The 14,696-nt window shown below is 46.9% G+C and overlaps 1 protein-coding gene across 1 annotated transcript in view; it reads right to left on the reverse strand.

The window, feature by feature from the left end:
- The window catches only part of LOC306841219 (mitogen-activated protein kinase kinase kinase 11), a 35,911-nt gene extending 25,682 nt beyond the window's left edge, over positions 1 to 10,229 (reverse strand). Inside the window, exon 1 of the mRNA XM_079370967.1 lies at positions 8,652 to 10,229. Within this exon, the coding sequence (XP_079227093.1) occupies positions 8,652 to 9,408 (757 nt within the window). The 5' untranslated portion in view covers positions 9,409 to 10,229. The remainder of the gene's footprint in view (positions 1 to 8,651) is intronic.
- Positions 10,230 to 14,696: the final 4,467 nt, after the last annotated feature.

Consider the following 14,696-nt stretch of genomic DNA (forward strand, 5'->3'; position numbering starts at 1 on the left):
AACCAGTTTATAATGTTTCCCCATATTGTTCAGACTCTGCTGGAGGGAACACAAAGTGTTTCTTCTCTGCCTGGGATAGTCGAGCATATCGGTCCGAGTGGAAAAAAAAAAAGAAATGTGTGATGGCTTTTAAATACCCACACTGGATTAACACCTCTCTCTCTCTCTCTCTCTCTCTCTACCTTCCTGCCTCTCCTCCCCTCCCTGCTCTGCACCCGTAGGCGAAGGGAGAATTCCGGCAGGGTGGGGGCTTTCCCCAGGAAGAACGGGAGCTTTGTCCCCTGAGGGACGAGGCCATAGGCTGACAGACAGTCTGGCAACCTCTGACCAGGCAACCAGCGAGCGAGCGAGCGAGAGAGAGGGAGTGATTGGACATAATCATAGTGCAGAGGATGAAACCAGCACTCGCTCGGCTGTAGTTTCGTCTCAGCTCAGAAGTTGTTTACCGAGAGAAGAATTAGGCAACCAAACCAGGCCTCTCCACTCACTCTGATAGCCGGGAAGAGATCCCACAACCAGCCCGAGGAGGCTTTTCTTCCTTATTTGATGCAAGTTGAGATAAAGTTGATTCACTTCACGTCACGTCTTTAACACCACGTTTTATTCTGCTCAGGGAAGTGTCAAACTGTTTCAAATGATCTTTTCAATGAGCACAATAAACACTCTCTGTGCTCTACTTTTAGATGATAGTGATCAGGTTGTACCGGTTTGACCTCCGCTGCTTTAAACCGTGGCATTTGATTCAGGCACTGTACACTACTGTGTGTGTTTGTGTGGAAACTGATCCACTGACACAGGCAAACAAGCTAACGTCACCCTGCTTACATTATTCTAATTCATGTGTCATAGTGAAACTCCCTCCTCACCTGACTTCTCTACTAGCATCTCAAACTGGGTCACTCTATAAATACAGAGGGTTCGGGCTGAATGAGGAAAGACTGCTGCACCTTCAATGTTGAACCATTTTCAAATGACACACCGAGCAGACGGCCAAAACTACTGTAGTGGTGACGAAGCATGACTGTGGCGTCGCCTCCCGTCGTCGTCAAAAAGTTGCACTTGAACGCACCGCAAAGACTACAGCCGACGATCAACCACCACGCTCTGCGTACACGTGAGAGGAAATGACTCTCCAGGCCAGCAGGTGGCGGTACACCGTTGTTATGATACGAGAAACCATCTACACACCGCTGCCGGTCATCACTCGTATTCTAGGTTCTTCTAACCGAGAATAATGTCTGATGTCAAGGGGCTTTACTGAACCTGTGTCAAAGAGCTGGAGATAAATGAAACAGCCAATCAGAGGATTGACTGAAGCCGATTCAATATGTCCGATTGGCCGGAATAAAAGGCAGATGGAAAACACGTCTGATGATTCGAAAGGAGATCAAACCTGGCTAACAACAAACACACCGATTATTTAAAGCAGATCGTGGGACAAAAGCTAGAAGCTAATTAGCATTAGCATGAAAGTCCAAAGCATGGCCTCCAACACATTCACACAAACAAGTTATTATTCCGTCTCTGGACCTCCACAGCTTGTCAGGAGGGGGTTATAAATGATTCCCTGTGCAAAGTATGTGGTGCCTGGTCGAATCCTCCGAGCTCCTGAAAACGCTCACTTATTAACTAAAGCTCCAGTTCACATGCGTTGATATTTAACCTTCATTAGAAACTTCTCTTTAGATGCTTGGATGGGGGGGGGGTCATTACAGGGTCGACCACAAAGGCTCCGAGTCAAGGTGACAAGGAAGAGAGGGGAGAGAGAGAAAGAGAAAGAGGGTGCAAAAAAAGACAGTACGCGATCTGATCCGGAACTTTCTATGGAGACTTTGCAAAAAACCTCAAACAGATAAAGAGCAGTCAGAGAAGTAGTGAAGCTCAGGATGGGGATGATGGAAACAAGTATATTGATTCATAAAGTGAGGATGCTTCTCAGGGCCAGCAGATAAACGTCCCACAGGTCTGATTTCAGTCTGACGAACTTATCAGTAAGCAGGACTGTTCCAAAAAACACAAAATAAACTTTCATAAAAAAGCTCCCAAAAGAGAAGCGAACACATCTGGAGCTCCAACTACTGATTGGCTCAAGTATGGGTCATAAGCCCCGCCTCCTTCATGTTAAAAGGTCAAATAAAAAGTTAAAATACACATCAACTAATTTATTTCCAAACATGTTTTCTGTCATTAACGTTAGCTCTTATCATGCTAATTCATGCCCGAGAGTTCATATGTCAGAGAAGAAATGTTTGATTGACAGTTCTGTCGACAAATGTATAACTCAAAGACCCTCCTCCCCCCCCCCAATCAACAAAGCTGGTTAGAGTGACACTTCACTCATGTCTGAGAAAGGAAGCACACACACATCTTTTACTCGCTGAGCTCTGTGTTCACTAGGTCGATGCTTGTAATTTCACCTCGTGGTTTTTAAGTTTCAGTTTTCACTTCTGCAGAGTTGTGCTGAACCAACGCGGTTCATGAAAATGACTCCGCCATAATAAAAGCATTTCAAGCGCAGACGAACAGGAAGTTTTATTGTGAAGGATTTGTCTGGAACAGACGGTGTTTCTCATGAATGAGCGGCGCTACATTTAGTTAAGAGTGTTCACAGCCTGCTTCCTTTAATGATCTTGGACTCGGGGGAGACGCCAGTCGAGCTGCACTTTCAGCAGGTAGACCCGCTTTAACACGCTATTCCAGCGATCCGCTGTGAGAAACAGCAAAACGCAAAAGACCTGGGTATTCAACCCGAGACGCGTCCTGTCACACTTCACTCATTGTCGCTCCTGCTATTTAGCCGCCGCCGCTAAGAGGCTGAGCAATCAGCGTAATGGAAAGAATCTATGTAGCGGCCGAAGGTCACGATGGTGACCTTTAAACTCTCCTGTTCAACAGTAAAATAACTCGTTATCAATAATACATGGAGTTATCTGGAGGAACTGTACTGCAGTGTGTTATCAGTTTTACTTTGATGAATCCCAAAAAGTCTGAACTCAAATCTTCGACGACTCCTCTCCAACATCAACAGAGTCAACGGTTTACTTCACAGAAGATTATTCATGCTGTCGAAGCGTCCAAAACAAACGAATCCTGATCCTCAGAACCAAAGTCAGTCCCACACAGACGGAGAAGTTCTGGGTTGTTTTTTTTTGTTGCTCATCTGCATGGGAGCTGCCTCGTGATCTGTGTGATCGTTTCAAAAACAACACATTTCACTCCGGCTGAGTTCTGGAAACGTCTCCTACTTCCTGTCGTTCTGACCCTTCAATGTTTTATTTTTTTTTATCTGCTATTCCCTGCTGTTGTTCTGCCCACTCGCTCATCCTGCACACACACACACACACACACACACACACACACACACACACACACACACTGCTGGTTTCATGACCAAGCGTGGGTGGGCTCATCTCATTTTTGAACAGATATATAAAATCAGCCGTTTAAAAGAAGTGTACGGTGCCTACAGATGTTTACTTCCACTCTGTCTCTGACATACTGGTTTTTTTTTAGCTCCTCATGCAAATGAACATTCTCCTTTCTCAGTAAACAAATATCTTTGCATGTAAACTATTCGTTCAAAATGAGGTCTGCTCTTTGAGAAAGGATGCAGGACGTCGAATGAGAGCGCGAAAACTGATAAATCTGCCAATCTGTCTTCATGTGAGCACCAAATGTTCTCTTAATCTCAACATGCTTCACAGAGCAGCAGGTAAAGACCTTCCCTTGTTTTAGTATGTTACTAACGAGTAGAAACAAGGGGCGCAGGTGGCTTAGTGGTTCATGCGTACGCCTCTTGTATGGAGTCTGTAGTCCTGGGTTTTAAGCCGACCTGTGGCTCCTTTCCTGCATGTCATTTCACTCTCTCTCTCCTTCTCTCTCTCTCTTCTTCCTCCTCGAGCTCGAGCGTGTACACACACACACACACACACACACACACACACACACACACACACACACACACACACACACACACACACACACACACACACACACACACACACACACACCACCAATGGGTTTTTTTTTTTACATCTTACATTTGTAGGCGTGAAGAAGTGTCCTCTTAAATCTCCAGAAGAAGTTTGACTCTTCGGTCCAAGCTCACTTCAGGACCTCTCTCGTCTGCCTGCCTCTCTTCTGCCTTCTCACACACACACACACACACACACATACACACACACACCGAGGCTAAGCCAGCTGCGCTCCACCCCAGGTGACCCCCCCCCCCTCCCCTTCCTGCCAGGACCCCTCTGGCAGCCCTCGGACGTGGGAGTCAGCAAACGTGCGGCCGTGTTTATGGATGGGTTGGCTCATGATGAGGCGCTTTCTGCTGCACTGACATTTTAAAGTTGTGCAGAATAAAATCACTTAGCTAATGCATAAATGATACTTATTATGAGGACAAGGGGACAAGAGTGGGGGGGGGCACCCTCTCATCAGAGAGTCACACACACACAGTGATGCACCACTTCCTCATCGTCGTTTTCTGTTGTTTCCTTCTTAGCCGTTTAAAGTCTCACTGATCCTCTCCAAGAGTCTGTGTGATGAAAATGAGTCCACTCTCGTGCTAGGACTGCGCCTGACACACACACGCATTTTGTGGTTCTGATTTCTACAAAAAAATAGCACCGTCCCAAAAAAAACGCCACGTGGACACGAGGCGTTGGAGGCGGGGCTTCGTGTTCAAATAATTCAGGCTCTGTCGCCACACGCTGCTTGTACTATTTCTTTAGTGTAGCGTACGCATTCATGCAAACACCTGCACACTGTCTCTCTTCAGAGCGGGGGCCAGTAAACGTACAGAGTGCATGCAGCTTCTGTGTGCGTGCGTCTTTTTAAATCCTTTTGGAATAAAACTAAGATTTGAATATTGTATTGTTTTGACTTCACACACACACACACACACACACACACACACGCACACACACACGTTGGTGCCAGTTTCCAAAAACTAGCTTGATTTTGAAAGTAGCATCCTCTCCATCTTCACTCCCCCCTCCCCCCTCTGTGCTCCCTCTTAAGCCACGCCCCTTCACTTACATGCTCTAGCGTCATTGGTCCAGAAGCAGATTTCAGCTCATGCTGCGAGTGTGGGCTCGTGCACGCGTGGAGTACAGAGGCTTGATTGGTCGAGTGCCGACATTGGTCGAAGTTTGTACATGTTTACAAACTGCTCCAGATACCAACGTATTAAAAAGTGTATGTGGAGGAAATGAGCTACGCTACCTTTAAGTGTCTTATTGCCACACTGATCAATCTAACTATGACAGTCACACACCAGTCTTAATACCGTACAGATGCATGCTGGGAAATCATCAAACTTGAAATCCAAATGTACAAATTGCCCCGATGATTCGTCCCTGAGCGCACAGAGGGATGATGGGGGTGTGTGTGTGTGTGAATGCAGCTGTAATGAGAGTACACACAGACAGGCAGACACACACACACACACACACACAGGCGGACACACACACAGACAGACAGGCAGACAGGGGATGTTATGAGTGCTCTGCAGTGAGGGGCCCTGAATGAAAACATGCTGGTAGAGGGATGTATCAGATGTTTGTCCACTCAGTGGACAAAAAAAAAAAAAAAAAAAAAAGGACATGTTGATCTAAAATCTAACTGTGGCTTCTTCCTGAAAAAAGCTGCAGCCCAGTGACTGCTTAGCTTGGCACTTTCCCCACCAGCTCTAACTAAAGCCCTGCACAGTTTTATAGTGCGGCGATGCCGATGGCTGTTTTTGGCTCTGTGGGGGCTTTGTGCAGATAACTGACAGTGAATGAACCGCAGCTGGACTGACGCAGCTTCAGACGGCCTCGACACATCCTCCCCCACAAATCTAGATCCAAACTGAAGTCATCTTTTAAAAGATTCACTGGAGGGGCGTTTGTGCTGGGCAACAGGCTTCGACATCAGCTCGTCAGATACATAATTAGAGAGACTAGTGAAAGCACGTCAAAACGATATCATCTGTATCATGAGGTGATCAGCCGGGTGGAAAAGTACCAACGCTTTCTAATAAAGTCAACATCTTCAGTCGTACGTGAACCAGCAAAGACCACACAGAGAGAGAGAGAGAGAGAGAGAGAGAGAGAGAGAGAGAGAGAGAGAGAGAGAGAGAGAGACATTCAGCCATCGTCTGTACCTGCATGTTTCAGGTCAGCAGGGGGCGGAGCTGAGCGGACGCCAGCTGTCATCTTTACATCAACATCCTCGAGGATTATGGGTAGTGACTGTAGTCTCCCTTCATCATCAATGAACCTTTTTTTATTTCTATTTATCTACAGGTACGGAGACGACGTGCGTACGAGCGCACGCCGTCTCCTACAGCAGCTTACGCCGCCGCTTCACCCTCAGTCGACCTTCACGGCTGACAATCAAAGAAAAGACAGACGTCTCCCCCGAGCTTCCTGCGTTAGGAAGCTTTAACCGCGGCAGGACGGGCTGAAGGATGAAGCACAAGAATAATGACCACGCCGTTCTGCGGAGCGTGTCCACGTTTCCTGCTTTAATGTGTGAAATGAGCGACGGCCGCCGGTGGATCATTCCGGCTGGAATCGGAGGTTCACTGTGTGGCTTTTTCTCCCCGGCAGCTTGTTCAGCACGCCAAGGTGCTGCGTGAGGCCGGCGTCCTCGTTTGAAGATAAGACGCTCACAGTTAACGCGGGTCCACGTTCAAAGTCTGAGGTTTGAACCGCTGTCTCTGAGCGCCGCTGCACAGGGAGTGAAGTGATTTCAGTAGCAGAGGCTGCGCTGTGTGAAGCCGAGTCTCCCTCACACGCCCGTCACAAAGCAGCAACTTGGGGTTGAATGTCTTGCCCAAGGGCACGTGGGACCTGTGGCTGCAGGAGCTTGGGAATCGAACCCTCGACCCTGTAGATCAGTGAATGTGCAGGCAGAGACGCTGCAGCCTGAAGTGTGTTCAAAACGTACGATACTTCAAAAAACAACAGTCATACAAGCTAATGTAATAAATGTACAGATTTTAAAAACTGGATCAAAGTTTGTCTACATTTGGACTTTTTTTTTTTTTTTTTTTTTTAACTAAATGATCTGTGTGAATAACATATTGTCTGTTTGTTGTGTTTTAGATTTCAGGCTGTAAGTCGGGTTATTCTTCCTGTTTCTGTTCAGCAGGAGAATCCCGCTTCTCCTCCGGCTCGCACTCTGCCTCTCCGCCTCCTCGCTGTCATGATTGCAGAGTCGGCGAGGCAAAATGGCAGCTCCAGAAAGAAGAACTTGCATCATCATTCTGAGGAACTGAGTCCATAATGCCGAGGTTCACGTTGGGAGACTTGAGTACACGCTGTCCTGTCCAGGCCTCAGCGCTCCGTCTGAGGACGCTTCAGGTGCACGTCGGTGCTGAGAGGATCCTGCACCTGTCAGCGCTTCACTTCACACCGATTCTCAAACTGACAGAGCCGCTTTGGAAATGACCCCCCCCCCCCCTCCCCTCCCCTTCCCCATCCAACGCCACAACAGGATATTGCTCAGTGGCACGACAGAGCTACAGCCACACGGAGACATGCAGGGGCAGGCCAGGGACAAAGATTCAAGGAAGAATGTTTTTTTTTTTTAAAGGCAGCAGGAGGCGAGAGAGCGATAAGATCTCCGACTGCACAGAGAGAAGGATTGTGTTGCCTCGCATACAAACACTATATTAACACACAATCCACTTTCTTTCCCAGGGGAGGGAGGTCAGGAAAGACGCTGACACGGGGGGGGGGGGGGGGTTATCAGGCTCTGTCGTAACACACATGAGCTGAGAGGAGCAACAGATCCACAGGGCTCATACACGCTGCATCACAGGAATGATAATGACAGACAGACAGACAGACAGACAGACAGACAGACAGACAGCGCTATCAGGGACACACGTCTCTGCAGAGCGGCTTTAATGACAAGGTTCAACGTCTACGTGTCTGCAGCCAGGACCCGAAACACTGAAGCGAAACTTCCCAGCAGCCCCCGAAAGGCATCCGAGTCCAAAGTGTGAGCTGTGACGGCGCCGACGCAGAAAGCTTCCCGTCGAAGTCGAAGTCCATCGAACGCCGTCAACAACACACGACGCAAAGACGAACAGTCACATTTTGACTGCTTGACTTTAGAGTCAAGACTTGAGCAGGATCGACTTTAAATGTGTCTTTTTGTCCCCAGACGTGGCGTTCACATGCAGGAGTACAGCCTGTACTCACTCTGCCATGGGGCACGTCGTCAGTAAATACGTCAGCTCGAGGGTCTTCCTCCTCCCGGAAACTTCTACTCTGATATGGTACAAGTAAAAGTGAAATAAGAGCGCCACAGATGAATCAAGCAGCCGATAAAAAGCTCCTCCAGTGACCATCAGTGTCAGATAACGTGCATCTATCTATCTCTATAGATCTATAACATAGATCTGTGTCTATAGAACAGACGCAGAGCAGACGAGGTGACTGAGGAGATCATTCTCACCTGTATTTTGTTGCCACGGTGACCGTGGCCAAAACTGATGCGAGAGGGAGTCTGGACCGTCGCGTTTTGAGGCGTCGCGTCACGAAAGTAAAAGCTGCCATTTTTGAAGGCTTTGTGTGCGAGCACGCGGCCGGACGCCGTGACGACGGACTCGGGTTGGTTAGTCGGTGATTTGCATGTTTGAATGGACTTACTGTTGTTGGACTTGAGATCTCGATGGATGACGGGGACGATGGCCTCGCAGTGCAGGTACAACATCCCTTTGGCGATCTGCACGGCCCAGTTCACCAGGATGTGCGGCGGGATGCGGCGTCCGGCCAGCGCCCGGCTCAGCGGGCCCCCCGAGGCGTACTCCATGATGAGGCACAGGTTGGGCTCCTGCAGGCACACGCCCATCAGGGCGATGATGTTCGGATGGGTGAGCATGGCGAACAACCGCGCCTCCTGCCGGACGTTCTCCGCCGTCACGCTGATGTCCTCGTCGGGGTCTTGTCTGGCGGCCTTCACCGCCACCAACCCGCCTCTCCACGTACCCCGATACACCTTCCCGAATCCCCCGACTCCGATGACCTCCTCCAAACTCAGCTCCCGGAAATCCACCGCATCAGGCTCAAACTCGCCAACCACAACCGGGGTGATGTCGCCAACCACGGCAGCACCCGGGAGCTTCCCGTATCCGTTGGGCTTGAAGGAGCCGTAGTTTGACGGGAAGATTCCCACCTTGTTGTTGACCTTGCCCGCCCACCAGCCTTCGTCCCCGGATATCTCAGAGTCCAGAGACAGGACCTCAACGAGGTCACCTTTCCGCAAGGTGAGCTCGTCTTTACAGGACGCCTCATAGTCGAACAAGGCCGTCCACACAGGGTTGGTGAAGTTCCCTTTTTGTGATTGATCCAAGTTTTTCCAGTTGGACAGCGGGCCTCGACTGAATATGTTCTTCAGCGGCTCCATGGAGCCTCGAGCAGATTTGTTGACTGGATCTGATTGTGCACCCCAAGGGTTTGAAAATAAAGTACAAAAGAGTACTTTATTGCGCCTCGCTCCCTTTCCTGTCTTTCTTGTTGGTTCATCAGGGACCAGCGAAATGTGTTCAAAAGCTCCACCGACAAGAGGGCTTCAGGAGACGATTGATCGAAAGCGTCTTTCATTCGTCTCGACGTGAAACGCAGAATCTCTCCATCTGGAAACACCGACGCAGGAGTCAAGAGTTTAACTTCATCAAGCGTTTAAGAGCTCAGACGGGCAGCTCTGTTTTCACTGAGTCTCTCTGCTCAAGTGATGTGGTTTCCCAAAGCATGGTGTGAGCACAATATCATTACACCAGCTTGTATTTAAGAGGCTCCTGAATCCCCTCATTAAGGGAAAACTTGCTTTTCCATTTCCCTCATTCAAAACTGCCACCTGTTGAGTCAAGTCAGAGAGGAAGAACAAAAATGAAGTCGTCCTTTTGCTGTTTAACTTTCAGAACCTAAAGCAAAAGCTCCCAAAACTTTCAGCTGTCCATTTGGAGGTTTTTTTTATGTATTTTTAGCCATTAAGTGCAGCGGCCAGCACAAGCAGGAAGCGCTGCGAGGTGAGGAGAAGAATGGCAGGAAAAGGAGCATTCAGTCCAGCCAACCAGTGTTTTACGACAACTTTCAGGGTTGACCAGTTCGCTATTATTGAGCCCAAACCTCTAATAACTGCGTCTGCACGCAACTTTGCGGCGCTCCCGCAGGAAATCCCGCATCCCTTTGCGCGAGAGACTCCATACTTTGCGTTTGTTTATCGGAAGCACGCGACGCGTTTGTCAACTTTTAAAAAAAAACAAAAAACAAAAAACAGACTTTGTAAGAGGAAGAGCTATCCACAGCTGTAGTTTCCACAGAAGAAACACGCACACGGATAAAGAAGGTGCGTGACTCCCACGCGCGCACGGCCCGGTGCGGCTCGGTGTTATCGTCGGGATCCAAACGGCTCCATGAGAACTCTACGGGATCACACTCCTCTTCCTCTTCCTCTTCCTCAGTCCGCGTTCACTCGTCAGGACCTCGAACCACTTCTACGTCCGTGCCTACCAGTCAGCGGAGAGGGTGGGGTTTCAAAACTTTTTCTCTCCCAACAGGAAAAGAGTCAGATGACCAGCGAAACACGTCAAGCTCATGCGTAATAAGCCATCACATTTCCGGTTATTACTGTCAAAATAAAGTTCAGAGGAAAAGCGCACGGTTGTTGGAGAGCACGCGCCAAACACGGCTGATAAATATTTGATCTGTAAAGTCTTGAAAATGTTTCAGAGAAAATAAAAATCATTCTAACATTAGTTTTTCCCATAATTGTCCCAAATATAGGCTATTATAAAAATGTTTGCTGTTACAAGCAAACGTGAAATGTTTCAAATCAATTGTATAAAGAAACACCTGGGATAGTTCTCTTTGACCGGAGGCTGCTTAGGTCACATCATTGTTATGTTTTTAAAGTTTTAATCATTTTATTGTCTGTTTTTGTTTGTTTGTTTGTTTGTTTGGAAGATGCCTTCAAAAAAAACTGACAAGAAATTTGAGACTGTATGCTGCCTTTTAATAAATCAGTTCACTTGGAAAACTGTATTTTTCTGTTCAGCAGATTAATGTGGATTAGTTGAACCCGGGCAGAGCTCAAACTGAAACTAAAGAGGACTCAGTCTTCAGTCTTACAGGATCTTGTTCTTCCTGATTTACTTTGTTTTACTTTACAAGTTTGTTCTCTGTATTGTTTGGTGATTTATTATTGTTCCTGTAAACGTGTCTGTGGTTGAGTTTGAACTATTTTAAAGGGAGGTTACACTAAATACTGTAATTTTATTCTGAAAATATTGTTCTTTAATTTGTGTACATATTTCCTTTGTTGCTGGTTGTATCTTAATAAAGATTCATTCAATAAAACTCCATAAGATAAGGCTGCACATAAGCTTTGGCAAAACATTGTCATTCTATAAACCAAAAGCCAGGAACCGAATGTTAGCCCCGAGGCCGACGCCACCAACACACGTGGTGATTTCACTTGACCTTTTCAGGGGGCCACGCCATCTCTGCGGGCGGGGCTGTTCGCTGAAGACTTTTCATGCAGGTTAAAAATACAATACTGATGCAGAAGTGTGAACATGTCCTGCAGTTCATTAAGTTCCCACAAGAATATAGCCGAATGGTTATGTTGCATGTTCTATGTGTCTGAAGTTCTTCATAGCAGTGGCTGTGTGTTTGAAACTGACCTCATCTCTTTGCTGCATGTCATCCCCCACTCTCCCTACACTGTTCTGTCTCTTTTTAGCAAAAACAGCTAAAACTGATAAGAGCCAGCTTTTACAGCATAAAAAAATGTGTTTACAGCCTCGTAAAGAAACCAAAAAAGGTCTAATTAGTTATTGTCGCCATAGGAACACTGCACAGGGCCTCAGCTCCAGCTCTCAGCCTGTCGATACTGTAGGTTGAATGAAAGTTAGGCTGAGGCAGCGTTTCCGTACTGCCATTGATGGAAATCCAGCGCCCCCTGCAGGAACAGACGGGTGCAGCACTGCATGGCTGCGTCCATTAATTTTTACAGTCTATGGCGCTAACAGAAGGCTAAAGAAACAAAGAAGAACTGTAAAGTAAGTTATAGCAGACTGAAGCACACAGCAACAATAATCCACATTTTATAGAAGATTTCTAATTTATATAAATATATAGATTTATCCCTGCCTGTTGCTACTTACCTGACAATCGTTTTTAATGCTCCTATCTGCTCCTACAATAAAACTGTTTTCATACACTGTTGAATCAGGTGAGACTTTGTGACATTCAGACTAAACACTCAAGGATGAGAGATTATTCATAACTCTCCCAATAGTCACAGAAAGGAGGACTAAATGCTGCCGTTTCAGGGAGAGGACGTTTGTAGAATATTTTCATTTCTTTTTCCTCCGGCGTCACTTTGAAGAAAAAACAGGACTTTTAAGATTACTTTCTTCAAGCAACACATTTAGAAGCATTCAGCGCTCGTCTGGCTAACCGCTCTTTGTGCTTGTTTGATGCGGAAAGCTTCGATCTTCTGAGCTGGTAGAGCCGCTGAAGTGGGATTTACTGTCGCACAATCTTTCATCAGATAGAGTTGAATGTAGTCCATTTAAAAGTTTAAACCAGAGGGAGTCCTGTCAATTCAAACTTTTGGCTGAACATCGAGAAAACATGGCCTCTTTTCAACTGAACCTCCATCCAAGGACGGGTTTGCTGGCGTTAAATATCTGATGCAATCTTTAGAAAAAGTCGGCTAATTGGTCCTCCATTGTTATGGTCGACACTGCTGCCTTTAGGAGCCGACTTCTACCAGAAAATGAACAACAATGGATGCAAAATAAAGCATTTCAAAGTGTTGTGATTAGCACCACCAGACTATAAGAGGTAGGTGTGGCAGCCATGTTGAACCCCTTTTTTTGGGCATTTCAGCATGTAGCCATTAGAGAAGATTTGGACCTTATTCAAGATTGCATAATGCCTTTCTTTTTTTTTTTGGTAAGCTGGGATGTACAGTCAAACTGATACTGCAGGCTGGATCCCACGAGGCAGATATGACATGAAACACTCAGACAGCATTCAACAAACAGTCTCTGGTGCAGATTTTGAGGCATTTAATGAGCTGGGTGCATTTTAAACATGTGCTTTCTAAGTATCCTCACTATGAAAGGCTTTGATTCTTAATAAAAGGTCTGGGAATTCCTCTTTGACCACATTTTCCCCATGTTGTTTTTGTTTTTTACGGAAGCAAAGAGCTCTTAAAAGCCAGTGGCTCGATGGTAGAGGATGGGAATCAGAGGGCCACCTTTGGCCCCGCCGGCTGCTGTGTGGAAGCAGTGTGCTTCCTTCTTTTCGCCCCTTTGATGGCTCCCCTCCCCACCCTCCTTCCCTGCCCCACAGCGGCCATTTGTTTGTACACCGACCTCCTAAAGTCAACCACCTACACCCCCTCCTCCCTTCCTCCATACACACTAACCCACACAGCTGACCCCGCCCTCCTCAAAGTCCGCTGAGTCAACGCTTGTGCAGGAAGGATGCAGTTGTTTTTGCAGCCCCGGCTCAGGGTTGCTTGCTTGATTCAGGGGCGGATACATTTACTCGACAAAATAGACTGTTTAAAAAACACACAAGGCAGGAGGAAGAGGAAAGGGGCTGGACACACTCTCTGAGCCAAGTAGAGTGGGTGTCCATGATGGTAACAATAACCTCTCTGTGAAAACCTCTCCACTAACCTGTACTGTCTTGTACTTATCTGATTCAAATACCAGAAGGAGGCTGAAAAGTTGAAGATAAATAACAGGCCTTGTCCTTCAGGTTGCATGAGTCATTGTGATAGCAAAGAGGTCCATGGGAAACCTTTTTGTGTTGCGAAACACAAAGGACAAAAATATCAGACTTGTCAGGAGGTGCACTTTATTATCAGGACTATAAAAGGCGTGCTTAATGCCTCTGAAACTGAAAAACTAACGGGGAAGCGCCTGAAAATGTTTATTTTTAACCCTATAAAGAGAAGTGAATTATATTTAATCCAACCATTTTTAAAACCTTTGCATTGAGATCTTTTTTCCTCCTGAAAAAAAAAAAGAAGAAAACAACCAGGTACATGCAGTGCACAGATAGTCCACCAGGGGAAAGGGAAGATTTAGTTTTTTCTCTGTGATGTTTATAGGTCACATTCTGTAAAAGCCCCAACAGGTCTGCTTTTCTGTCAACAAACCCCCCAATGATGAGAAGTCCAGGCTTTCCATCTTCTGCCTGCTCCACTTTTCAGAAAATGAGTGCTCAAACAGGCCGTTTGGAAATGTATTCTTCATGACATCACAGAGGGCAGTAGCCCGACATAAAAAGCCTCTGCATGTTTCTAATAAGCTCCAGCAGCAGAAAGCTGCTCAAACTAGGATCAATGTTGGAGATGCTTTTGAAACATGGAGAGAGGTTAGAACGCAGAAAGCTTTACAGACCCATGCAGAGCTGGATAAACACTGAAGCTACAGTGTCCACCACATGCAGAGCTGGCTAAACACTGAAGCTACAGTGTCCACCACATGCAGAGCTGGCTAAACACTGACGCTACAGTGGCCACCACATGCAGAGCTGGCTAAACACTGAAGCTACAGTGTCCACCACATGCAGAGCAGGCTAAACACTGAAGCTACAGTGGCCACCACATGCAGAGCTGGCTAAACACTGAAGCTACAGTGTCCACCACATGCAGAGCAGGCTAAACAC

This window comes from Symphodus melops, assembly GCF_947650265.1.
Source record: "Symphodus melops genome assembly, chromosome: 20".
NCBI lineage: Eukaryota > Metazoa > Chordata > Actinopteri > Labriformes > Labridae > Symphodus > Symphodus melops.